At 36.6% G+C, this 26,639-nt stretch overlaps 1 protein-coding gene across 1 annotated transcript in view; it reads left to right on the forward strand.

Moving 5' to 3' along the window:
- LOC102955594 (ankyrin repeat domain-containing protein 26-like) overlaps window positions 1-26,639 on the forward strand; it is a 103,046-nt gene that overhangs the window by 23,708 nt on the left and 52,699 nt on the right. The window contains exons 5-10 of the mRNA XM_042977189.1: window positions 1,393-1,522; window positions 1,831-1,892; window positions 8,289-8,455; window positions 19,657-19,827; window positions 22,064-22,097; window positions 22,676-22,811. Of these exons, the coding sequence (XP_042833123.1) occupies window positions 1,414-1,522; window positions 1,831-1,892; window positions 8,289-8,455; window positions 19,657-19,827; window positions 22,064-22,097; window positions 22,676-22,811 (679 nt within the window). The 5' untranslated portion in view covers window positions 1,393-1,413. The remainder of the gene's footprint in view (window positions 1-1,392; window positions 1,523-1,830; window positions 1,893-8,288; window positions 8,456-19,656; window positions 19,828-22,063; window positions 22,098-22,675; window positions 22,812-26,639) is intronic.

Below are 26,639 nucleotides of genomic sequence, written 5' to 3' on the forward strand. Positions count from 1 at the left end.
GTGTTGTGACCTCAATACTGCTGTGTTTGAGGGTCAAGGGAAATTCTGATCACTCTCCTCTGCCATCTTTCCTCCTCCTGCCTCCTTTTATTTTCCTTTTCACAATTTCACACTTCTGTGTAGGTTTGCATTATTATATCAGTTTAATATGTTTTATAGATATTTACGATGGGCTTTTCTTACAGGAAGTGTATTGATCTGAATTTTCTCTCTTTTCCTTTTTTTAAAGTTTATTCATTTATTAATTGTAGAGAGAGACAGAGAGAGCATAAGTGGGGAGGCGAAAAGGGACAGAGGGAGAGAGAGAAAATCCCAAGTAGACCCTGCACTGTAAGCGCAAAACCAGATGGGGGGCTTGAACCCATGAACTGCAAGATCATGACCTGAGCCAAAATCAAGAGTCAGGTGCTATCTGAATGAGGCATTCAGGCGGCCCTAACATTTTCTTTGGAAGTCCCCGGGTACTTTTAATTTAATATGCCTTAGTTTAAAGACATTGTTTCTGACCCATTCCCTTTCCTCTTCCCTGACTCTTTGTAATCTGCTCTGTCATTTGTGTTCCCTAACCTAATAAATAGCAGCCCTGGAACAGGAAATGTCCTGGACTCCGAACTTCCCTGAAATCACCGTATCCAGTCAGTCACCACATTCGATATTTTGTACCTGCTTACCATTTTTCATATGTTATTCCTGTAATTCACTCACTCACCTATAATTTTGCAGTACTCTTCTGGTTTTGCTTCCTTTACGTTTGTCCTACATGGCTGCCAGAGTGACCTTTCTAAAATATACTTGTGACAATGTCACTCCTCTGCTTATTCAATGGATCCCCATTACCTGAAGGTGAAAATTCATGTTCTAGCATAACACTGCTCTTTTTTTTTTTTTTTTGGTTTAGTCCTGATGTTCTAGTAATATCTCTCTATCTATCCCATTCCCAATAACTCTGTTCCAGTTTTGCCATATTGCATAGGTGTTGTCACTTACTATATTATTTCATACTTGATTCTTTTGCCATTATAGAATGCCCTTCACACCCTCCCTGTGCACTTTGTCTATCTTTTAAGATACAGCCCTATCTTCCCAGCATTTCCTGAGCTTCCCAAATGTAAGTCTTTTCTCCTTTGTGCGTTCACTGTATGTTATTCACTTCCCTTGCAGAACTAGTGGATGTTATTTTTCTGTCCTTACCTGTTTTCATGAATCTCTACTGCTACTAGCATATAGAACAGACTCTGTCTTTTATTTATATTTCCAGGTCTTCCCCAGATCGTGGCTATGACTTGACAGATACAGTATGTGCTTGTCTTTTTGAGTGGGTGAGTGAATGACCAAATGAATCAATGTGATATTTTTCTGAAGTTGGGTTTTTGTTTTGTGCTGTTTTTCTAGGAAGGAACATCAAAGTCAGCAATGGAAGCAAAAGAAGATGGTGTTGGTATTATTGAAAATGTGCCACCAGAGCAAGCAGTTAATGACAGTTTGACTTCTGCTGGTGGAGTGCATAAAAATTACAGAAGCGGTAAGCTAGTGAATCTCTGTGAGTTGTTTTCCTATGATTAAATGCTAGTATGAAAAAAATCTGGAAGTATGTAGATCCAAATATATTATCCTTTTTTCGTGAAGGTATTTTTCTGTTGCTATCTTTCTTTAGAAGTATCCCAAGTACTACCCCCTTTTACTTGCGGAAAATCGTGAACCCCCTGAACATTTTTCTGCTATTGCTTTTATTTTATTGAAATATTCATGAATGGAGATAGACTTGGGTATGTGTTTAAAATTCATAGTAACACATATTTTCATTAATTTATCTGTGACCCTATTCTGTAGATATCATGTCAGCAATAAAATTAGGAGAAGAGGAAGATGTAGAATCACCTTCTCTTCCTGAGGTACTTTCTTCTTCTTATTTTTGAGTATAGGCATGGAGTGATGTTAAAACATCCAAGAGATGCGTTGACTTTGACTTTTGAATGACTAAAATAACATCGCAGTCATATTTGTAGTAATATAAGTAAAGTAATGATGACGTATTCTAAGGTGACAACTAGGGAAGGAGGTAAAAAAGTCCTGATCTCTTAGGCCCAGGCAGCTGCTGCATAATGCTACAAGTGCTGTATTTGAAATCAAAGACATGCTAGCATCTTGGTTCCGTCACTTCCTAGCTGTGGGATCTTGGAAAAACTTGCCTCAAGGTCAATGACCTCGTTCCTAAAAATGGCACCAATACCCACCTCTTGGTTATGCATAATGAACAAATGTGGCAATGTTTTGTAACCTGTAAAGGGTGCTATAGAAACAGAAGACAAAATGATCACAGTGGCTTTTAGTGACTTACTAAATATTGAGGATACTTTGTTTGGTGAATGTTTGTTTATTGTTGAGAGTGGGGTGGGGGAGAGAAGATCCGAAGCAGGCTCTGCACTGAGAGCAAGGAGCCCAATGCAGGATTTGAACTCATGAACTGTGAGAACATGAGCTGAGCCAAAGTTGGGCGCTTAATCAACTAAGTCACCCAGGCCCCCAAAGAATATTTGTTTTAAATGTGAAGATGTCTGAAGGCCAATAAAATGGTCGTAGGGTCCAGAAAAGAATGGGAAATTAGGAATGGGTTTTTGATTTTCTAATTTGGCACTATGTTAAGTTCCGGTAATCTCTTAGGGGAGATATCATATAGGTATACAGTTGACCCTTGAACCAGGTGGGTTTGTACTGTGGGAGTCCACTTACACACAGATATTTTTCAATAAATAGAGTACCATAGTGTAAATGTATTTTCTGTTCCTTATGGTTTCTTTTTCTATTAATTCTTTCTTTTGAGAGAGAGAGTGAGTACAGAGTACGTGGGTAGGTGAGGGCAGGGTGAGAGAGAGAATCTTAAGCCGATTCACACTGCCAGCATATTTCTTTCTCTTTGATATTAATTGATTTGGCTGCTAATAATTTAAAGATTTCTAATTCTCTAGTTATTAATCCTTAAAAAGTACTCAAATGCACTTTAGTGCTCATTATAAGGGATGGTAAGCTAAATAGTTTTTAAGGTTTGTAACATTAAAAATCATCTAACTTATTTTTTGGTCGATTTAACATGTAATGAATTGTTTAGTTCCAAAAACTGACAAGCTTAAGTTTATGAGTTCATATTTTTCTTCTGTCTTTGGCTACGGCAAGTTAGTTTTCACTTCTTACAGGAAGTTACAATCCAGTGACTTGGGAACAGCTAAACATAGATGAAGAAAGTTAACAGTACAATTGTAATTATTTTCTCATTTTTCTTTGTCCGTACTTGATTACTTAAGGACAAGGTGTTTTTACAAACATGTATCCTGGCAGAAAAGACATGTGAAAATCAAAACAAGGAAATTAACCATCCATTTTTGCAACTGCAAAAAATTACTCAAGGACCAGCAATGAATAAGGAATGTGATAGGGAGCATGATATATCTCTATATTTAAGACATGCTTCTTTGCAAAACTTTGAGGAAATGTGGATCAAATAAGGCAAATTAGACTGGAAAAATAGCTTAAACTCATCACCAGTGAGTGAAAGCTGAAGTTTGGTGAAATTTGTTAACAATACAGCATTCCTACTCATCTTGAAGAAGAACCACCACGGGGTCACTCTAAGGAGGAACCAACTGAAAGGAAATACCTTTGAATTGGACAAATACTGTACTTGACTGTGAGGAAGAAGATGCATTTGGAGTGTCTGTCTTGGTAGTATTTCAGGCATTTCCTGAACAAAAAGAGCCTAGTCTTTTTTTTTTTTTTTTTTTTTTTTTTTTTTAGAATATTGGTAGGATATTTATTGAAATTATGAACCGCAGAATCTAAGCAGGTCGTGGGGAAAAGGGCAGATGAAAAAAATTCTCTTCTTAAAGAAGAATGTTGTAATAAGTTTAGGAGCTAGAAATGAAATTTTGACCTAAACATCTTTAAGATGCACAGACACACACACACACACACACACACACACACACACACACATTTCTTTCTTTTTTTTTTCCAATATATGAAATTTATTGTCAAACTGGTTTCCATACAACACCCAGTGATCATCCGAAAAGGTGCCCTCCTCAATGCCCATCACCCACCCTCCTCCCCCTCCCACCCCCCATCAACCCTCAGTTTGTTCTCACTTCTTAACAGTCTCTTATGCTTTGGCTCTCTCCCACTCTAACCTCTTTTTTTTTTTTCCTTCCCCTCCCCCATGGGTTTCTGTTAAGTTTCTCAGGATCCACATAAGAGTGAAACCATATGGTATCTGTCTTTCTCTGTATGGCTTATTTCACTTAGCATCACACTCTCCAGTTCCATCCACGTTGCTACAAATGGCCATATTTCATTCTTTCTCATTGCCATGTAGTATTCCATTGTGTATATAAACCACAATTTCTTTATCCATTCATCAGTTGATGGACATTTAGGCTAAAAAGAGCCTAGTCTTGAAAATGTCATTCTCTCTCATTCATACTCTGGGTCCCCAGAATATGCTTGCCAGTGATCTTCTAAGCTTTCTTTAAATGAAAGCAAATCATCCGGGACATATAAATCAAAACCACACTGAGATACCACCTCACACCAGTCAAGAGTGGCTAAATGACCAAACCAGGAGACTCTGGATGCTGGGGAGGATGTGGAGAAACAAGAACCCTCTTGCACTCTTGGTGGGAATGCAAACTGGTGCAGCCACTCTGGAAAACAGTGTGGAGGTTCCTCAAAAATGAAAAATAGATCTACCCTATGACCCAGCAGTAGCACTGCTAGGAATTTACCCAAGGGATACAGGAGTGCTGATGCGTAGGGGCACTTGTACCCCAATGTTTATAGCAGCACTTTCAACAATCGCCAAATTTATGGAAAGAGTCTAAATGTCCATCACCCGACGAATGGATAAAGAAATTGTGCTTTACACAATGGAATGCTACTTGGCCATGAGAAAGAATGAAATATGGCCTTTTGTAGCAATGTGGATGGAACAGGAGAGTGTGATGCTAAGTGAAATAAGTCATACAGAGAAAGACAGATACCATATGTTTTCACTCTTTTGTGGATCCTGAGAAACTTAGCAGAAGACCATGGGGGAGGCGAAATGAAAAAAAAAAACAAAAAAACAAAAAACCTTCGAGAGGGAGAGAGGCAAACCATAAGAGACTCTTACAAACTGAGAATAAATTGAGGATTGATGGGGGATGGGAGGGAGGGGAGGCTGGGTGATGGGCATTGAGGAGGGCACCTGTTGGGATGAACACTGGGTGTTGTATGGAAACCAATTTGACAATAAATTTCAAATTAAAGAAAGAAAGTAAATCGGACTATGAAAATGAGAACAAACCAGATATTGAGCATCTTTTTAACAACAATGAGGATTTTTTAAATGATATAGAAAATAAAAAAGTAAAGAACCCACTAGTTACATTTAAAGTGAAAGAAGGCCAAGAGAGTTTGACATGCAAATGGCAAAAAATATGGACCAAAATACCACCGATTGTATATGTGCTGCCGAAACGAGCACGACCACCGATTATAAATTAGACCTCAGTCTAGTGATTCATAGAGCCTTTTTGATTTGTGGCTTGCCTGCTGCGATGTGATGAAACACATGGTTCAAACAAAAAAGCATGATATTTCTGCTGTCACAAACACTTACGAGAAAACAAAACCAGTACAAGACTTTTTTCCAGAAGCCATTATATGCAGATAATGACAGTACTCATAACTATAAAAGTATTGATTCTGAATTAGAAATTGTGAGTTCTTCTTCAGCATCTAGTTTTCCAGCATCTGAAGTACATCTAAGTGAAGAATTACATCAAGATATGCAAAGGTTTAAGAATGAGATAGGCATGTCACAAGTAGAGTTCCTGTCTTTGGAAAGAGAGAAAGTTCAACCTCCAAAAGAGAAGGAGGTCCGCCTTGATATTACTCTTGTTTTTTCTCTTTAGCAATTATCTGATCCATTCTGATTTTCCACTCAAGAGAACAAGAGTGTGCATACAATGGAATTGTCTAAATAAGTAATTGTGTCTGGAAATAGATTATTTCTGCTATCTAACAAATAGGAGTTCAGGGAAATATTCTTGTGATTTGTTTTCCTTAAAGTTTCTGTGTCAGTCTTCCAAGTAGTATATGAACTGGGAAATTAACTTAACTATATAAGTACCATGTGACCTCATGAACCAGAATAACCATAAAGAAACTGCTTAAAAAACATAATAATCTCCAGGTTGTTTTTTTAAAATATATTGGCTTAAATATAAATTGCATTTCCATGAACAATAAAATGAGAAAGAAGCAATAACTAAGAGAAGGAATATAAACACATGTTTCCAGCTAAAGCAATCTATGTATTGCTTCAGTATGTGTCTGTAGACTCTGGGTCTAGGGTTCTTGCTTGTCTAGCAAGACAGCAGTGGGATGCAGGGTTACAATGGGAGAGACAGCTAATGTCCCGGAGAACACACGAGCCCGGATTCAGTGTCCTTGCTCTGTTTTTAATAGGATCAGAAGGCTTCCAAACATGGTGATGGACGTGCACAAAGAGACAATCTGTGAACATGACCTCATGGGCATGAGGGAAAGGGGGTTTCAAGATACAGGGTGTTAGGGGTTAGGGTCAATGTAAAACAAAATCCTGGCGCCTGGCAGATGGTTGTTAACAGCTGACCTGAGGCAGCTTCTCTGTTTATCTTAGCTAGTCTAGGGGAGAAGACAGATGCTACCCCAGGATCCACAAGGCACCTTTCTTTTGCTAATTAGCACCCCTCTGGGCATCTTCACCCTGCAGCCTACAGCCTATAGCCCTATTTACCTGTTTACTTAATTTGGTCCTTCCTTCCTGTGAAAGCAGCTTTCTGCCATAGTACTAAATTGGGGAGCGTGTCCTCCTGAATATCTAATCTTGTTTACCTCTCACACCTTGGTCTTGGAGCCTTTGCCCCACCCTCTCTATACCTAGATACCTAATATTGTTTACCCAAACTTGGGTGTGAGCATCCTATGGCTTTGTAATTTTCTATGCCTGGTTAACCCATCAGTGCAGGCTCAGGGAATTCCTAAGCTTATTCCCCACAAAAATAGGCAGTCTTGTCTGCTTTATTCACAATCTTGGAACTTAGAATTTCAACATGACCCCTTTGAGATAGGCTTAATAACAGCTATTTGTATTATCACCCCTTTTTTCACATTTTTTTAATCTCATTCTCAGACGTTTTTGTTGAGTCAAACCTTCACTAAAGTATGATACCTTTTGGCCTGTATGATTTTTACCATGTAGGTAGCATAAACCTTCAGCAAACCTTCAGTATTTAACTCCAAGGGAGAAAACTGAGTTTTGAGATGTGTGGACTTTAGAAATAGACAAAATCTAGAGATACCCTCCTTTAAAAGAATAAGTAGCTAATCTCCTCGTCCCCTATCAAGGTATTAATTTACTGTGCCAAAGTCACACTTTTCATGCATCTGACTAATTTAATGAATTTGTGGTCATTTCACTGATTCAGCATTCAAGAATTGTATCGTCTCTTTTGGTGCCATAAAATGCTAGGGAATGCCACTTTAAGAACTTGGGACAAATCATTTAACCTTTTTGAGTTTTACTCCCATTATCAGTAGCAAATGGGATTAAAGGTGATCATTACTTTTATACCCTCTCCCTATAAAGTTTTATGGTTATTGAATGTGAGATTCGGAGAGCATTACTAATTTCCCAGAATTCCACCCTAACATCTGTTTCACTTTGTTCCTTTTGTGTTGTGGCAAACTTTGGTTCATAAATTTTAGGGGACACTGTCACTTTTTTTTGAGAATCTTAGGATCCAAAAGAAAAAGAATTGTAAAAGGCAGTCAGGGAAAGAATAGCTTCGTGCAGAAAGAGGAAAGCTTCCTGGTTTTGTTACTGGAGCACCTCCATGTCACATGTTTTAAATCTGGATGTTGTGTTAAACCCAGGTGGTAAGGATAGAAAAGGACAAATTTTGTCTCTTGTCTTTTTATTTCTTTGTATCTCTTGGTCAGATGGGGTGGGGGTGGGTGGGGAATTCTCAGTAGCAAAGTGTGGATATGAATAAGAGTACAAAATTAAGAAAGCCCTTTTAGAAATTTTGGTAACTTCTGCCTTTTTTTATTTTCAACAGAAATGAAGCAGAGTTTATAAAAATAACAATTATTGTAATGATAAAGTAAACACAAAATATATTCCTCCATTGAATTTATGACAAACTAAGTGTCAACTGATAAAGTTAATGAAAAAAAACTTTTTTATTGACTAAAGTAACAATTACCTTTAGTATCAAGTTCCATTAAAAGTTGAAGAAAAAAAGAAGCACAGAGGAAGTGACATGGAAGTATCAGAAAACATACATGATGTTGCGGCTGCTGGATTAATTCCACAAAGACAGAATGGAAAAACTGATAACCATCAATTGCCTATTACAGAAAATAAAGATTCTGATATGTAAGCCTATAGCAATATTTAAATAGTAGATAATTGTTATTTTCCTATGCAACAATCTTTTCTAGTTTGAGCTAATGTTCATGATGAACAAATTTCGTATTTTTTGTGGAGATATTTCATCCTACGTGCTAATGAGAAAAATGTAAATACCAATGAGATACCATTTTTTGCAGTCATAGTGATAAATATTTTATTTAGAAAAATAACCAAAGTTAGGAAATGTGAGGAAAATGACATTCTTAGACACTGTGGCTGGATGAAATTGGTAACTCCTTTCTGAAAGGTGATTTAGCAGTGTATTTCAAAATTTCAAATATGTCGGGGCACCTGGGTGGCACAGTTGGGTAAGCATCCAACTTTGGCTCAGGTCATGATCTTGCACTTCACGAGCTTGAGCCTTGTGTCAGGCTCTGTGCTAACAGCTCAGAGCCTGGAGCCTGCTTCAGATTCTGTGTCTCCCTCTTTCTCTGCCCCTCCCCTGCTTGTGCTCTGTCTTTGTCACTGTCAAAAATAAATAATATAACGTGAGAAAAATATTTCAGGTAGGTCATCTCTTTATTCCAATGGTGTCATTGCCAGGACTGGGTCCTTCTGAAATATGTGACTTCTATAAGCAAGCGCGTGTGCCTGCACATGCAAACACACACACACACACACACACACACACACACTATAAGGGCATTTATTATATATTATTACATATACAAAATAGGACAGATATATTAAGGTTACTTATATAAATATATTACATGTATATGTGAAGGATATTTATTATAGCATTCCCATATCAAACATTTGGAGATAGTCTAAATGTTTATTGACTTATTTTGAGAGACAGACAGAGAATGTGCACACTCTGGAGCCCAAGCATTGAGGGGGAGCAGAGACAGAGAGGGAGAGAGAGAGAATCCCAAGCAGACTCCACGTTAACAGTGCAGAGGCCAACACAGGGCTCGATCTCACGACCACAAGATCATGAGCTGAGCCAACATCAACAGTCAGATGCTCACCAGACTGAGCCACCTATGGGCCCCAGAGATAGGCTAAATATCCATTCATTAATAAGGAAGTAAAGTTTCACTTCTATAAAGTAATGGAGTATGTGACTATTTTAAAAAATGAATTTAGGTCTATGTGTACTGATGGTTTAACAAAGTATATTTAAAGCATATGGTTGGGTTTGACGTCATGTCTTATGCACATTTTGTTAGAATACTTTTAATATCTACTGAATTGCAAACGGAAGTCCCCTGCTACACTGGCAGTCTACCAACAAAATTGCTAGTTATTAGATTTTTGGTTTTGTTTCCCAGTGCATGAGTGCTCCAATGTTGGACCCTCAACTTAATCTGATTATTGCCAAGAGGATTCACGTGGCAACATGTCTCATATTCTATATAAACATTTCATGGCCCCTGTGCTATAAGCCAAGATGCTGGTAATGCAATGAATCGTTTTTATAAAGGTACCTTGCTTGCATGCCATTATCCTGCCTTTTTAGAGAATATAATTCAACATGAACCACAACAAATTTTTCAACAGTGCCTTCATGTTATACAATTTGTGACAATTCAGTTTACAAAGTAGGACTATTTTCTGCATTCCCAACCCCTTTTACTTCTGTGTATAAAATTTTAATATGACTCATTACTTTGGATAGTATAAAATATCCTAGAGTTGGGTGACGTTTTAAAAATGTTTGTTTATTTTGAGAGAGAGAGAGAGCATGCACACATGAGTGGGGGAGGAGCAAAGAGAGAGGGAGAGAGAGAATCCCAAGGAGACTCCATGCAGTCAGTGCAGAGCTCAATGCTAGAGAACCTAGAGATCATGTCCTGAGCCGAAATCAAGAGTTGGATGCTTCGTGGACTGGGCCACCCAGGTGCCCTTAGAGTTCAATAATTTTTATCAAGCACGAAATACTGCCCTTGAAACTTAGTTTTTCTGTGGTCTTTCTAAGCATGAGAAAAATGGTAATCAGCTTATATAATATTATATATCTAGAAAAAATTTAAGGAGTCTTCTCAGTGTATAATTTTGTGAGTTATTTTGTACCTTGGTCTGGCATTTTAAAAAAGCAAAAAAAAAAAAAACTAGTGTTACATATATGCAATTTTTAAGACTTCCAAATATTACAAAAATACTACCTAATCATTATGTAACAATTGAAAACTACAGCAATAATAGAAAATTAAATCAACCATGACCATTCCACTTAGCCTTCTTCACTCTTTGATCCTGATTTCCCTTCCTCCCATCCACTCTTGAATTCATTGTAGCAATTTTCCCTCTCATTCCTCCAGAATTGTTTTTTCAAGGTTACCACCGATTTTCACTTTAATAAATCTAAACAATTTCATACATCTCATTTTACTTAACCTTTCAGCGATATTTGACCCAATGGAAAACTCTCTCCTCCAAAATTCTGTCTCCATGTTGCTTGTAGGCTGTCATTCACTCACCTGATTTTCCCGCTGCCTTTCTAGTCTGTACACCTCAGCCTGATTTGCTTGTTTCTTCTCGTCCCCCACCTTTTAACCCATTGATGTCTTCCAGGAATTTGCCTTTGATTTTCCTTCTCTTCACTTTTACTATCTTGTATATTCTAATGATCCTCAAGTTTACTTCTCCAGCCCGGATCTCTCTCCATAATTCCAGGCCCGCCTATCAAACTGCCTACTTGATATCTCTTTCTGGATAGCTATTGCAAACTTAACATGTCCCAAATTGAACTCCTGATATTCTTTCTTAATATTTGCCTTTCATGTCTTTCCTAATTGAGTTAATAACAGTTCTATGAGTTGCTCTGCTAAAAAACTTGGTGTCATCTTTGACTCCTGTCTTTCTTTTCTTTTTCTTTCACTTTTTCTTTCTCTTTTCGTTTTCTTTTTCATACACATCACATCTCATCTGTCAGCAAATCTTGTCATGTCTTCCTTCGAATATATCGAGAATCCAAACACATCTTCCATGACCAATAGACTATCATCTGTTGTTTATATTGGTGTAATAGGTAACTAAATGGTCTTCTTGTTTGTTTGTTTCTTCTTTTGTTTTTCCTCTGTTTCCGTTAATTCTAAACACATTGGATCTAGTAAAACGTAAGTCGGATTGTGTCCTTCCTCTGCTCAAAGCTTAATTGCCTCCCATTTCACTCAGAGTACATGACAAAACTCTTCCTAATGCCGACAAGGCCTGTATATGATCAGGTGTCTCCTTCTCTCTCTCTGATTTGAACTCTTTTCTACCCCTTTCATTCTGTCCAGCCATACTGATTTCTCACTACTCTTTAAGTACTTCGGACATACTTCTGTATTTGCTGTTGACTCTATCTGGAATGCTTTCCCTCAGATACCTCATGGCTTGCTTTTTCCTTTTTTGTTTGTTTTTCCTTTCAGGTTTTTGCTTAAAAGTCACTTTCTCAGCAAGGCCTTTCTTGGCCATCCTGACTAGTACTTCAACTACGCTTTTCCCTATAACACATCAAAATGTGATTTATCTGCTTTAGTTTTTCTCCTCTAATACTATATATTTTGCCTGTGTAGCTTATTGTTATTGTATGTTTACTTCACTCATGAGTAGGATTGTTATCTGTTCATTGCCATGTCCTCAGTGCCTAGAAAATGTTCTAGTCTATATAGTACTTATTCAATAATGTTTATTGAGTGAACGGAGTTTAACTTGTGTGTATAGTGTAGTGGGGACATAATACTAGTCCCCACCTTGACAAAGTTTGGCGTGGGTTCATTCTGACAAGTAAACCTGCCAGTTATATACAGTTTTTGGATTTTAGGGGGCCCAATATTGTGTTTACTTGCTACTTATTCTTTTAGTTGTATTTATGTTAGTTTTAATTATGGTGAAATGTATCAAAGGAATAGCAAACTTCCTTTATATTTATTAAGGAAACTAAAATATGGTGGCAAATTATTATAGGACTTTAAAAATTCTTGCCAAACGTTATGAGCCCTCAATATCTGAAATAAAAAGATGAAGTTGGAATTGATCACTTACAAATAAGAGCGAGCTTTGCTGGTTAGGTATAGTCGTTTCTGACAGAGCAGTCTGCTATTCTTATACAGGGTTTGGAGAAGAGTGGAGTTTAAGGATGGGGAGACTTTCAGAAAATTAAATGGTTTGTCATCATCTGAAGCACCATGCTTATTTGGGTGATACTGTTGTGGATTCGTTGCCACGCTGAAGCATGTGTATTGGAGTCATTTTTGTCCTTTATTTGCTGTCTTTCAGAAGGAAGGAGCTGAAATGGATTGGTTGGTGAATAGGGCTGGTGGGCATTGATTAACACATTTAAAACTGATTCTGGTGGCTTCTTGTTACCATGGCTACGTGTTAGGGTTTCTTTTTGTTTTGTTTTGTTTTGTTTTGTTTTGTTTTTTCTAAGTTTGAGGTGGCTTTCACCAGATGTTTTCTACTTAAAAGTTGCTTCTATTGACTGGGTTCAAAATGAAAGCTATTTCAAATTCTATAATTACAGATTCATTTTTGAAATTTGAGTCGAGAGGAATTGTTTGATAATTGCTTTCAGAAAGATTCTTCTTTTCTTGGATGTTATTTCCACGAAGAAAGTTATCCGTATAACAGTTTTTGAAAAAAAATTGTTAGTTTTGTTTTTGTTTTTGGTGCTCTTCGGGGCTCATGTTTAAGTCTTAAATAATCTGTGGGAAATTTCATTATTTTTGGAAATGTACGTAGCTGTATGGTAATAATATTCTGTTGCATGCATTTAGTCCATGAAAACAGAATTATAATTTTCTTTTTGGTGAATCCCCCATTTTTTTCTATCAGGATTAGATATTAGGCTAAAAGTATACACAATTTACCAAATCATTTATTTTAATTGTTTAAAATGTTTCTTCATTTGGAGAGAGACAAAGTGAGAGTTGGGGAGGGGCAGAGAGAGGGGGAGACAAAGATTCCAAAGCAGGATCCAGACTCTGGGCTGTCAGCACACAGTCCGATGTGGGGATCGAAGCCACAAACCCTTAGATCACAAACCGAGCCAAAGTCATACACTTAACGTACTGAGCCATCCAGGCGCTGCAAACCATTTTTTTTTTAAACAAAAGCATAACTAATCAGATGATTGTTATTTTTGAGTGATAGATAATAACATATGAGTACTTTTGAATTTTTTAAGTTTTTCCAGATTTATGAGATATAAGTAACATACATCTGTGTAACTAACTGTAAGGTGTACCTGTATTAATTTGATACACTTTTATATTGTCAAATGATTACCACAATAGTGTTAATACTTCCATCATCTCACATAAATATCATTTCTTGTTTGTGATGATCTAGTCTTGTAGCAACTTTCAAATGATATGATACAGTATTGTTCATTGTAATCACCATCCTGCACATTAAATCCCCAGAATTTATTAATCTTGTAACAGGTAGTTTGTACCCTTTGACCAATATCTACCCATTTCTCACAGCCTCCTAACCCTGGCAACCACCAGTCTGTTCTGTTTCTTGTGCAATTTTTTTTTAATTCCACATATAAGTCAGATCATGCAGTGTTTGTCTTCCTGTGTCTGACTTCTTTTCACTAAGCATAAAGCCCTCAAGTTTCACTCATGTTGTCACAAATGGCAGGATTTCCTTCTTGTTTGTGGCTGAAAATATTCCATTGTAACTGTATACCATATTTTTTAATCCATGGATCCACTGATGGATGCTTAGGTTGTTTCTTGACTATTTTTTTAAAATTTTTTTTTAGCGTTTATTTATTTTTGAGACAGAGAGAGACAAAGCATGAACGGGGGAGGGTCAGAGAGAGGGAGACACAGAATCTGAAACAGGCTCCAGGCTCTGAGCTGTCAGCACAGAGCCCGACGTGGGGCTTGAACTCATGGGCCGCGAGATAATGACCTGGGCCGAAGTTGGCCACTTAACCGACTGAGCCACCCAGGCGCCCTATGTTTCTTGACTATTGTAAATAATGCTGCAATAAAGATAGGGCTGCAGATATCTCTCCAAGATAAGGATGTCATGTCTTTAAGACATATACCCAGAAATGGGATTATTGGCTCATATGGAGGTTCTATTGTTAGTTTGTTGAGGAGCCACCATACTGTTTTACATAGTGGCTGTCCCAATTTACAGTCCTACAGGAGTACAAGGAATTCCTTTCCTGTACATCCTTGCCAACGATATCTCTTGTCTTTTTGACAATAGCCTTTTTAATAGGTCAAAGTGATATCTATATACTGCAGTTTTGATTTGCATTTCCCTGATGAATAGTGATATCGAGCACCTTCTTGTGTACCCTTGGCCATTTGAATATGTTTTGAGGAGAGATGTCTTTTAAGGTGCCTTGCCCAGTTTTTAATTATATTTGTTTTTAGCTGTTGAATTGTATGAATTCCTCACACATTTTAGATATTGACGTTTTTCATATTTGTAGCTTGCGAATGTTTTCATCCTTTCCATAGGTTGCCTTTCCGTCATGTTGCTTGTTTCTTTTGCTGTGCAGAAACATTGTTGATTGCATTGGTTGTTTTTGCTTTTATTGCTTGTACTTTGGATGTCCTATCCTAAATCATTCGTAAGATCTATGTCAAGGAGCTTTTATCCTCTGTTTTCTTCTAGGAGTTTTATGATTTAAGATTTTATATAGAAGTCTTTATTTGCGTTTGGGTTGACTTTTGTGAGTGGTGTAAGGTAGAGGCACAGTTTTATTCTTTTGCATGTTAATATCCAGTTTTCTCACCATCATGTATTGAAGAGATTACCTTTTTTCTTTTGAGTATTCTTGGGTCTCTTAACAAAGAGACTTTATGCATGGGTTTTTAGTTGACTTTATGCATGGGTTTATTTCTGGGTTCTTGATTCTGTTTCATTCATCTTTGTGTTTTTTTTGTGTGTGTGTGTGCAACTTCATACGGTTTTTATTACCATAACTTTGTAATAGTTTGACACCAGCAAGTGTGATGCTTCCAGCTTTGTTCTTCTTTCTTAGGATTGTTTTGGCTATTTGGGGTCTTTCTTGTTCCTTACACATTTGAGGAATGCTTTTCCTATTTCTGTGAAAAAGGTCATTGGAATTTTGACAAGGATTGCATTAACTCTGTGGGTGGTTTCAGGTAATGTGGATATTTAATGACACTAATTTTTCGAATCCATAACAACGGGGTATCTTCCCATTTGTTTGTGTCCCTGCTATTTCTTTTACCAATGTCTTGTAGTTTTTACTGTACCTATCTTTCAGAAATCCTTGATTAAAATTATTCCAAAGTATTTTGTTCTTTTTGATGCTTTGGGGAAGGGGATTTTTTCTTTATATTTCTTTTTCAGCTATTTCATTGTTATTGTTTAGAAATGTAACGGATCTCTTGATGCTGATTTTGTAATTTTTTTTTACTAAATATAATCTATTGTCAAATTGGTTTCCATACAACACCCAGTGCTCATCCCAACAGGTGCCCTTCTCAATGCCTATCACCCACTTTCCCCTCTCCCCCACCTCCTATCAACCCTTAGTTTATTCTCAGTGTTTACGAGTCTCTTATTGTTTGCCTCCCTCCCTCTCTGTAACTTTTTTTCCCCATCCCCCCACCCATGGTCTCCTGTCAAGTTTCTCAGGATCCACATATAGGTGAAATCATATGGTATCTGTCTTTCTCTGCCTGACTTATTTCACTTTGCATAATACCCTCCTATTCCATCCACGTTGTTGCAAATGGCCATATTTCACTCTTTCTCATTGCCAAGTAGTATTCCATTGTATATATAAACCACATCTTCTTTCTCCATTCCTCGGGTGATGGACATTTAGGCTCTTTCCATAATTTGGCGATTGTTGAAAGTGCTACTGTATACATTGGGGTACATGTGCCCCTATGCATCAGCACTCCTGTATCCCTTGGGTAAATTCCCAGCAGTGCTATTGCTGGGTCCTAGGGTTGTTCTATTTTTAATTATTTTAGGAAGCTCCACGCTGTTTTCCAGAGTGGCTGCACCAGTTTGCATTCCCACCAACAGTGCAAGAGGGTTCCTGTTTCTCCACATCCTTGCCAGCATCTGTAGTCTCCTGATTTGTTCATTTTAGCCACTCTGACCAGCTTGAGGTGGTATCTCAGTGTGGTTTAGATTTGTATTTCCCCGATGAGGAGTGACGTTGAGCATCTTTCCATGTGTCTGTTGTCCATCTGGATGTCTTCTTTGTGAAAAGTGTCTATTCATGTCTTCTGCCCATTTCTTCCCTGGATTATTTGTTTTGTAGATGTGGATTTTGGTGAGTTCTGTACAGGTTCTGGATATTAGCCCTTCCTTTATGTGATATGTCATTTGCAACTATCTTCTCCCATTCTGTCGGTTGCCTTTCGGTTTTGTTGATTGATTCCTTTGCAGTGCAGAAGCTTTTTATCTTGACGAGGTCCCAATAGTTCATTTTTGCTTTCCATTCCCTTGCCTTGGGAGATGTGTCAAGTAAGAAATTGCTGCGGCGGAGGTCAAAGAGGTTTTTTTTCCTGCTTTCTCCTCTAGGGTTTTGATGGTTTCCTGTCTCACATTCAGGTCCTTCATCCATTTTGAGTTTATTTGTGTGTATGGTATAAGAAAAGTCGTCTAGTTTCATTCTTCTGCATGTTGCTGTCCAGTTCTCCCAGAAGAAAGAGACTGTCTTTTTTTCCCATGGGATACTCTTTCCTGCTTTGTCAATGTTTAGTTGGCCATACATTTGTGGGTTCACCTCTGGGGTTTCTATTCTATTCCATTGGTCTGTGTGTCTGTTTTTGTGCCAATACCATACTGTCTTGATGATCACAGCTTTGTAGTAGAGGCTAAAGAGACAGAGTGTGAACAGGGGAGGGGGGGAGAGAGAGAGAGAGAGAGAGAGAGAGAGAGAGAGAGAGAATCCAAAGCAGGCTCCAGGCTTCGAACTGTCAGCACAGAGCCCAATAGAGGGCTTGAACCATAAACCATGAGATCATGAACTTAGCCGAAGTCAGAAGCTTAACTGACTGAGCCACCCGGGCACCCCTGCATCTTTATGTTGATTTGGTATCCTTCATCCATGGAACAGCTTTTTGGTGGTATCTTCAGGATTTTCTATATATAAGAACATATCATCTGTAAACAAAGACAGTTTTACTTCTTCTTTTCTGATTTGGATGCCTTTTATTTCCTTTTCTTGCCTGACTGCTTTGGCTAGGACTTCCTCTATCCTGTTGAATAGGAGTGGTCAAGTGGGCAACTTTGCCTTGTTCTTGAACTTAGAGTAAAAGCTTTCCGTTTTTTACCACTGCATATGATGTTGGCTATGGGCTTATCATATTGGGCTTCATTATGTCCAGGTGTGATAATTCAGTACCCACATTGTTGAGAGTTTTTATCTTGAAAAGATGTTGAATTTTGTCAAATGCTTTTTTCTCCCATGCTGGGATGATGATATGATTTTTTTATCCTGTTAATGCGGTATATCAAATGTATTTATTCGATTTGATTTCTGAAGGATAATTTTGCTGAGTAAAGTATTCTTGATTGGTAGTCTTTTTTCTCTTAGCACTTTGAATATGTAATCCCACTGCCTCCTGGCATGGAAGGTTTCTGCTGAGACATTGCTAATAGCCTTATGAGGGTTCACTTGTAGTCACATAGTCTTTTCTCACTCTTTTTCATTCTTTTGACTTTGTTCTCTGCTGACTGGATAATTTGATAGTTCCTGTCTTTCAATTCACATTTTTTTTTGCTTGATCCATTTCCTGTAAGTGATCACTCTTGCTTTTTTCATCTCCTTCATTATACTCTTCAGCTCCAGGATTTTTGTTTAGTTAGCTTTTACTATTTCCAGCTCTTTGTTAAGCTTCTCATTTTATTCATAGAGTGTTTTTCTGATTTTATTGAATTGGCTTTTGTGTTTTTCTTGTAACTCACTGAGTTTCCTTAAAACTGCTATTTTTGAATTCTCTTTTGAATAAATTACAGATCTCCCTGTGTTTCCGATTGATTACTGGAATATTATTGTGATCCTTTGATGGTATAATATTTCCTTGATATTTTATATTCTTTGCAGTTTTGCATTGCTGTCTTTGCATTTGAAGTAGCAGTCACCTCCTCCAGTCTTTAATGACTACCTCTTCAGTGTGTCCAAACCTGATTTTTTTGCTCCAGTGGGATGCTGGAAATTCTCTGCAGGACACCTGGTTTTCCAAAAAGGCTCTCTCATCCACGGGTGATTATCTTAGAGAGTGTTTTCTAGGGAGGGACTCCCAGATGCGGCTGAGAGGGAGGGGCTGGAGGCACTTTATGGGCTATTGCTAGGTCCACAGATTAGACTGTAGTATGTCTGCCTGTTACCTGAAGCACAGGTAGGCAAGACTTTTCCTTGGTCCCTTGGAATATGGTGCTAGATTCCCACAGCTCCTGCAAAGGCAGTTTTGCCCGTGGGTGGATAAGATGCCAGTTTGTTGTAGGTGGGGAGACGCAACAAGGTACATCTTGTTCAGCTATCATACTGATATCGCTCTGACATATGGGTATTTTAAAAGTAGTTTTTCCCCTAAGATATTTCCCTGATTTCTTCTTTCATGTTATATGGACCTCATGCTACTTTAAAACTTTGTTGAAATTAAGCATTCTTATATTTAAAAGCAAAGCCAAAAATAGAGCACAAATCTAGTTATTACTCCCATGTCTAAGAGTCACTGCCTTTAGGCAATGAACTCTAACTTTTTAGTGTAACCTTCAAGGTTCTTCAGAATCTTTCCTGACTGATCTCTTACTACTTGCTTCCATGTATTTTATGGTTTTTTTTCCAAGTTTCTAAAAGCTTATACTTTTTCCTTTCAAGGCACCTAGATGACATCTGTGTAATCTTTGTGCTCACATTCTAATCTCTAAGAAAATGGTTTTCTCCTGTTTTTTCCCTGGTGACCTCTGCTGTTTATTTTCCCTTTTCAGTAAAGCCTTTCTGTCCTCACTTACAGATTTTCACATGTCAATTCTTACAAATCGCATTGTATTCTAATTGTATATTTATCTGTGTTTGAAGCAACAGATGAGTATTTCCTTGTGTATGGTTGGTACTTCAGCACTGTTCTCTGAATTAATCAAATTAAGTCAGATGGGTAAAATTCAGAACTTGATGAAAATGGTCTTTTTATTCTTTATCAGTAAAATTATTAGAAAACATTGGCTTTTTTATGGCTTTTTAATGGCTTTGTTTTTTTTTTAAGGAGGGAACCTGGTTTACATATGAAGAAGTTAAAGAAAGGTGAAAATGAAAAAGGGACATCAAAAGGATCTGTGATCACACCAGTGTTGCAGAAGGCAGATTCCCTAACTGGTGGTCCACTACAAAAGAATGATGGCAGCCATTTCAGTGAAAAGGATCAGCATGAAAACAGGTAAAATCTATAAATTCCTACGTGCCTGTGAAGGAATTTTAGCAGTGATTACCTTTTGTGGAAATAAAATGCTTTAGTGTAGGTAGGTCCAAGCTAAAGCAAGAAATACTCAACATATCAAACACACTGCTTGAAAAGTTGTGATGAGGGTAAGTGACTTTGTCAAGGAGCAGTTTCAGTAGTCACCATGGAAGCATGGAAGATGAGTAAGTGTAAACAACTCCTTACAGCATTTTAATAGGGAAAGGTAATAGAGAAATGGATGATAACTGAAAAAGAATGTGAATTGCAAAGGCATTTTCTTTCTCTTTTTATTTTAAGATGGGAGCTTTTAGAGAATGTATTCTGTTGGAAATGATCAATAGATATAGACATGGTTAGTTAATTTAATTTTGTTTGCGTTTGCAAACATTAGGAAGTTTGTTGATTGTATTACATTATCTTTTAAAAATTATAGTAATTGTCTTTATTACTCTTATTCATGTGATTTTGTGCAAGAAGTTGGTTTATTCTGAATTGGTTCCACAATGGGGTATTCTCATACAATTGAATGTGCAAATTTAAAAATATATATGTATGTATGCAAGTATATATATATATATATATACATATATATAAATATATATTTGTATATATGTATATATATAAAATATATTAAATTAAATTATTTAATTTATTAAATTAAATAATTTAATAAAATAATTAAATAATTTAAAATAAGTAAATCAATTTAATTTAATAATTTAATTAATTAATTAATTATATATTTATATATATTTATATATATGTGGCTGTATAATTTCCTATATGTATGTATATGTATATTTATTATATGTATATTATATGTATAATATACATATTATATTTATATGTATATGCATATGCATAATATACAAATTATATGTATAATTTCTTATATATGTATATATAAGTATATGTGTATAAGTTCTATATGTATATATTTGTATACACACACACACACTTATCATAAATGTATGCAAACACTGAGGCCATTCTGAATAAAACTAATCCTTCCTTGATGATTTTAGATATCCAGTGCCTTTGATAGTATCACAAATAGCTATGATTGTGTTAGGGACTTTAAAGTATCTGGTTCTATTAAATTAATATTATTTAGGTTCTGGGGAAAGGGGAAGATTTTATTTATTTACAATTGGAAAAGAAACTAGTAATCCATAACAGATTATTCCTTTTGGACTAGAGAGCTCTAAATTACCAAAACCATGCTTCCTGTACCAACAGTGCCATTGACACAGATTGTATGCTCAATAAGTATGTGTTAAATGTGGAATTAAACAGTGGAATGAATGAATGAATGAATGCCTGTTCATTCTTCTCTAGAATGAACTAGAGGAACTTCTCTAGAAGAAGCAAATCTTTAGTTTATTGAAAGTAGATTTCCCATCTTGCCAAGTATAAAGTCTCTTAAAAAATGTGTAAGATTCAGAAATTGTTATGTATCACTATAGCTAGAAATCGAATCATAATATAGATTCATTTGCTGTCATATTAGTTAGAAACACTGGAGTATTACTTTAACCACATAGTATAAAACACATGCTTTGAAGGCACATTCCTGGGTTTGAATTCAGGGTCTGTTCTTGGCCAGCGACTAGGGCTTCTTGGGAAAGTCACTTCGACTTTCTGTGCCTCATTTTCTTCCTGTGTAAAATACCTAATATAATAACCTACTTCATAGGATTGTTGTGGGGCTTCAAATACCTTGAAGACATGTAAAGTGCTCATAGTAATGCCTAGAGAGTAGTTGCATAGTGAGTCTTCAACACGTTAATATCATGATTGTTAAAAAGGGGTTCTTTCATATAGGGACTTAACTTGCACTTACCAAGTAGGTTTTAGTGCCAGTAAAAGCTTATTTTTAGTAAAATGACAACAACACAAACAATGGTATCATTCCTATCAAATAATGCAAGTAGCAGTAGGATTTTACTTTGCTTTTGTTAGTTTTTACCTAACTTTAGTACTTTGTTGTGCTTGCTTCAGCAGCACATATACTAGAACTGGATACACCTAATCCTTTGTTAATATTAGCAGTAGTATGTTTTCGATGTTGTTTAATGTTACTCTGTTGTTTAATCCCCTTTGTAGAAAATTAGATTCAAATGCAGAGATTTTATATCAGAAACAATAGGTTTAGATACGCTTTGTATTTTAAGTATTTAATATTTGCCTGAAAAGAATTGTTTTTTTTCAGACCTGCAAAGAAAATTTCTAAGAAAAAGAACAAGGTAAGCAAAAGAGACAATGTAATTTTATTTTATTTATTATTTATTTTATTTTTATTTTATTATATTATTTTGATACATATTTGTTAGGAATATTGTTCAGTGGCAAAAATTACTTTATGAAAGATGTAGTGAAAAAATAGAAAATCTTCCTTTGTTGTAGAGACATTTGCTGTGAAAAAGTTATTTAGAAATACTAGCTATGGATAACAGTGTCTTTTTGATAAAAATCCGTTCTTTTAAAAAGTCTCTATGGTTTCGCTTTTAAATGTTCATTCACTTATTTTTAAAATGTATTTTGAGAGAGAGCACGCACAAGTAGGGGAGGGGCCGAGGGAGAGGGGGAGAGAGAATCCCAAGCAGGCTCCATGCTGTCATTGTGGAGGTCAACGTGGGACTCAAACTCAGGAACCCTGAGGTCATGACCTGAGCCAAAATGGAGTCGGATGCTCAACCGATTGAGCCAGTCAGGTGCCCCTGTTTTTGCTTTTATAAAAAGACGGCTATTTACCACTTCTCTACACCTAGTATATTTTATAAATATTTGGGGGACATTTTGAAATGGTATTATTCATTGGTAGGTCAAAAAGCAAATTACTTCTATGGATGACCTTGTCGACTTCATTCAGTCATCTGAAGCAGCTTCAGAGCATTGTGAGTTGCCTTACTCTAAGAATTTCATGTTGCTGATTGAACAACTTGGCATGGATTGTAAAGGTACGTATATTGCTGTAGTAATATGTGCACACCTTGTCTACTACTGTACCATAGAACACTGCTGTATTATAGAGCTGCTCATCTCAGAAATGTGTTTTATATTAAAATAAAAGCAGAACTATTGTATCCTCTCAGCCAAAGAGTCATCATTTCTACTGTACCTTTCTTAGAGGGAATGGCACATCTAATGTGTTTGTTAACTCTGCTTCTCCTCTGTGCCTTCACCCAGTTCAGGTCATTATTTTTCTCCTAGATGACTGAAATAACTTCAGGATTGTTTTCCCTGCCGTTCTACCTCCCAAGACCTTGGTCTACATTGCAACCATAATTAGTATATGTTTTAAAAAAATGTGTCTTTCATCATGGTACCCCCTTGCTTAAAGCTTAGCTAGTACTTCTCATTGCTATTAGGTTAGAGGCCACAGTCCTCTGGCTTCATCTTGTATTGTTTTACATCCTTCTTTCCGTCTGTGTCTTATCCACTGTTTTAGACGTTTCTTCCTGTGAAAGAGCTTTTCGTTTCCAACATTTTTAGTTCATATATGAAGTTTAGTTCATATATGAAGTGTGTCATTTGACAGTTTTGACATATGTTTACACGTATGAAACGATAACCATAATCCAGACAGCTAACATATTCATCACCCTTAAAAATCTCATGTCTCTTCATATTCCCTTATTATGAAGCTGCCAAATTGTTTTCTAAAGGAGTTGTACGGTTTTCCATTCCCAACAGCAGTCTGTGAGAGCACCAATTCCTACATACATATTCATGAACACTTAGTATTGTCAGCTTTTTAAATCCTAGCCATTCGGATGGATATTTAGTATATATCTCATTATGGTTTCAATATACATTTCCCTAATAACTGATGATGGTGAGCATATTTTCATGTGCTTGTTTGCCATCTGTATATCTTCTTTGAATTGTCCAAATCTTTGGTTGTTTTAAAATTTGTTTGTTTGTTTTCTTACTTGTTGAGTTTTCAGAATTCTTTGTATATTCTAGACACAGTTCCTTATTTTGTTTTCTTTTTTTTTTGTTGTTGTTTCCACTGAGGCATTTTATTTTCACATATGTATTACATCCCTAGAAAAAGAATCCCAGGATTTCCCCTTCTGTGTGTTTTCATCTTCCTTCTTCATGGTCCATGAGTGTAGCTGAGGTGGTCAGTATAATGAAACCAAACTGAGCAGATTATTCTGCCATTTTTCTAGATCTTTGCATTTTCCATCAATTCTGGGGCCAGTCACTCCATGCTTGCTTAACCTGCCTGTGAGTTTCACAACAATTTACCCAACTCTTTTGATCATCAATGATTTTAAATTCACCAGTGTAACCATGCTTCATCATCACAGTTAGAAAGTGGACAATGTCTTTGGAGCATGGCCTAGTAAGAACCTGGCGTTTGCTTCTCTTTTCAGTATTGTTATGCTTTGGGAAGCATCTGCCACGACATTCACTAGCATCATGATGGTGGCACAGAAAGATTGTGGAAAGAGCTAGGTACAGTTCCTTTCTCACCTCTCTTTTTTTTTGCAAGGTTTTTCTTCTCCCACTCTGTGACTTTTCCTTGTCTCAACAGTGTTTTTAAAGAGCAGTTTTTCTTTTTGGTGAAGTCCAGTTTACACATTCATTTGTTCTTGTATGATTCTTGCTTTTGGTTTTCATATCTAAGAAATATTTGCATAGCACAAGGTCACAAAGCTTTTATCTCATGCTTTCTTTTAGAAGTTATATAGTTTTAGGTCTTACATTTAGATCTATGACTGATTTTATATTCTTTTTTATTTGTGATACAGAGTATGGATACAAGTTCATTCTTTTGCATATGGATATCTAGTTGTTCCAGCACCATTTATTGAAAAGGCTGTGTTTTCTCCACTTTATGCCATTGTTCCTTTGTCATAATCAGTTGGCCACATATGTGTGGCTTTATGTATGGGCTCTATTCTGTCTCATTGATCTCTTTGTCCATCTTTGTACCAATATTATGCTGTTTAAATCACTGCCAGTTTACAAGGATTTTTGAAATCAGGTAGTGTTTGTCATCCTGCTCTGTTCTTTTCGGTGTTCTTCCGCTACTCTGGATCCTTTGCATTTCCACGTGAATTTTAGAATCAGTTTGTCTGTTTCTTAAAACAAACAAACAAACAAACAAACAACTCTGGTGGTCTTCTGGAAATTAAGTTTAGATTATGTTGAATCTACAGATTTATTTGGGGAGAATTGGCTTCTTGACTCTATTGAATCTTTTAACCCCTGAACAGAGTATATATCTCTCCCTTGATATAGGTCTTTTAAAATTTTCTCAGTAATATTTTGTAGTGTTTAATGTATAGGTCTTTCTGTCTTTTATGATATTAACTGTGATTATTTTTTTATTTTAAGTGCAGTTGTAAATAATACATCTTAAATTTAATTTTTTTTAAATGCTTACTCTTGAGAGAGCGACAGAGCATGAGTTGGGGAGGGGCGGAGAGAGAGCTAGACAGAATCTGAAGCAGGCTCCAGGCTCCAAGCTATCAGTACAGAGCCCGACGTGGGGCTTGAAATCACCAACGGTGAGATTATGACCTGAGCCTGAGCCCAGTGCTTAACCAGCTGAGCCACCCAGATGCCCTGAAATTTTAATTTTTGATTCTTTATAGCTAATATATAGAAATAGAGTTGATTTTTGTGTAATGATTCTGTATCCTCCAACCTTGATAAATTTATATGTATAGATATATTTAATATTAGAGAGAATACATGAGCAGGGGAGAGGGGCAGAGAGAGAGAGAGAGAGAGAGAGAGAGAGAGAGAGAGAGAATCTTAAGCAGTCCCCATGCTCAGTGCAAGCCTGACATAGGGCTCCATCCCATGACTCTGGGATCATAGCCTGAGCTGAAATCAAGAGACACTCAACCGACTGAGTCATCCATGTGCCATAATAAATTCATTTATTAATTCTAGTAGCATTTTTCTTAATCCTGTCAGATTTTCTACATAAGCAAAGGTCATAAAATTCATTTTTAACTACTATTTTACTAACAATGGTAAATATTGTAGACTTGTAGCCAATACATTCCCTGTCACAACTAACCAGCTTTTCCATTGTACTATAAGAGCAGCCAATAGATACTGCATAAATTAATGGACATGGCTGTATTTTGATAAAATTTAATTTACCAAAACAAGTAACATGGCCCATAGGCTGGAGATTGCCAACTTCTATTTTGTGACCATGTCCTTGCTAGTAGAGACAGTTTCACTTCATTTTCTATCTGGATGTCCTTTGTTGCTTTATCTTGTTTGATTGCATTGGCTAGACCTGCTAGTATAGTGCTGAACAGAAGAAGTCAGTGAATGTCATTCCTGTCTTCTTCCTGATCTTATAGGAAATGCATTCAGTTTTTCACCATTGTTTATAATGTTAGCTATAGAGTTATCATGACTTGTTTTGTTTTGTTTTGTTTTAAATCATATTGAAGTTCCCTTGTATTCCAGGATTGCCGAAAGTTTTTATCTGGAATGGATGTTGAATTTTGACAAGGAACTTATTTTCTGTACAGAGATAGATACGTTTTTTGAATCTTAAACCAACTCTGCATTTCTGGGATAAAACCCATTTGGTAATAACAAATTATCCCTTAGCGTATTGTTAGATCCCCCCCCCCACAAACACACATGGCTGTAGTTTAATTAATTAATTAATGAAATATAATTTATTGTCAAGTTAGCTAACGTACAGTGTATACATCGTGCTCTTGGCTTTGGGAGTATATTCCCATGATTCATTACTTACATACCACACCCAGTGCTCATCCCAACAAGTGCCCTCCTCA

Source organism: Panthera tigris (assembly GCF_018350195.1).
Source record: "Panthera tigris isolate Pti1 chromosome F3 unlocalized genomic scaffold, P.tigris_Pti1_mat1.1 chrF3_random_Un_scaffold_83, whole genome shotgun sequence".
Lineage (NCBI taxonomy): Eukaryota > Metazoa > Chordata > Mammalia > Carnivora > Felidae > Panthera > Panthera tigris.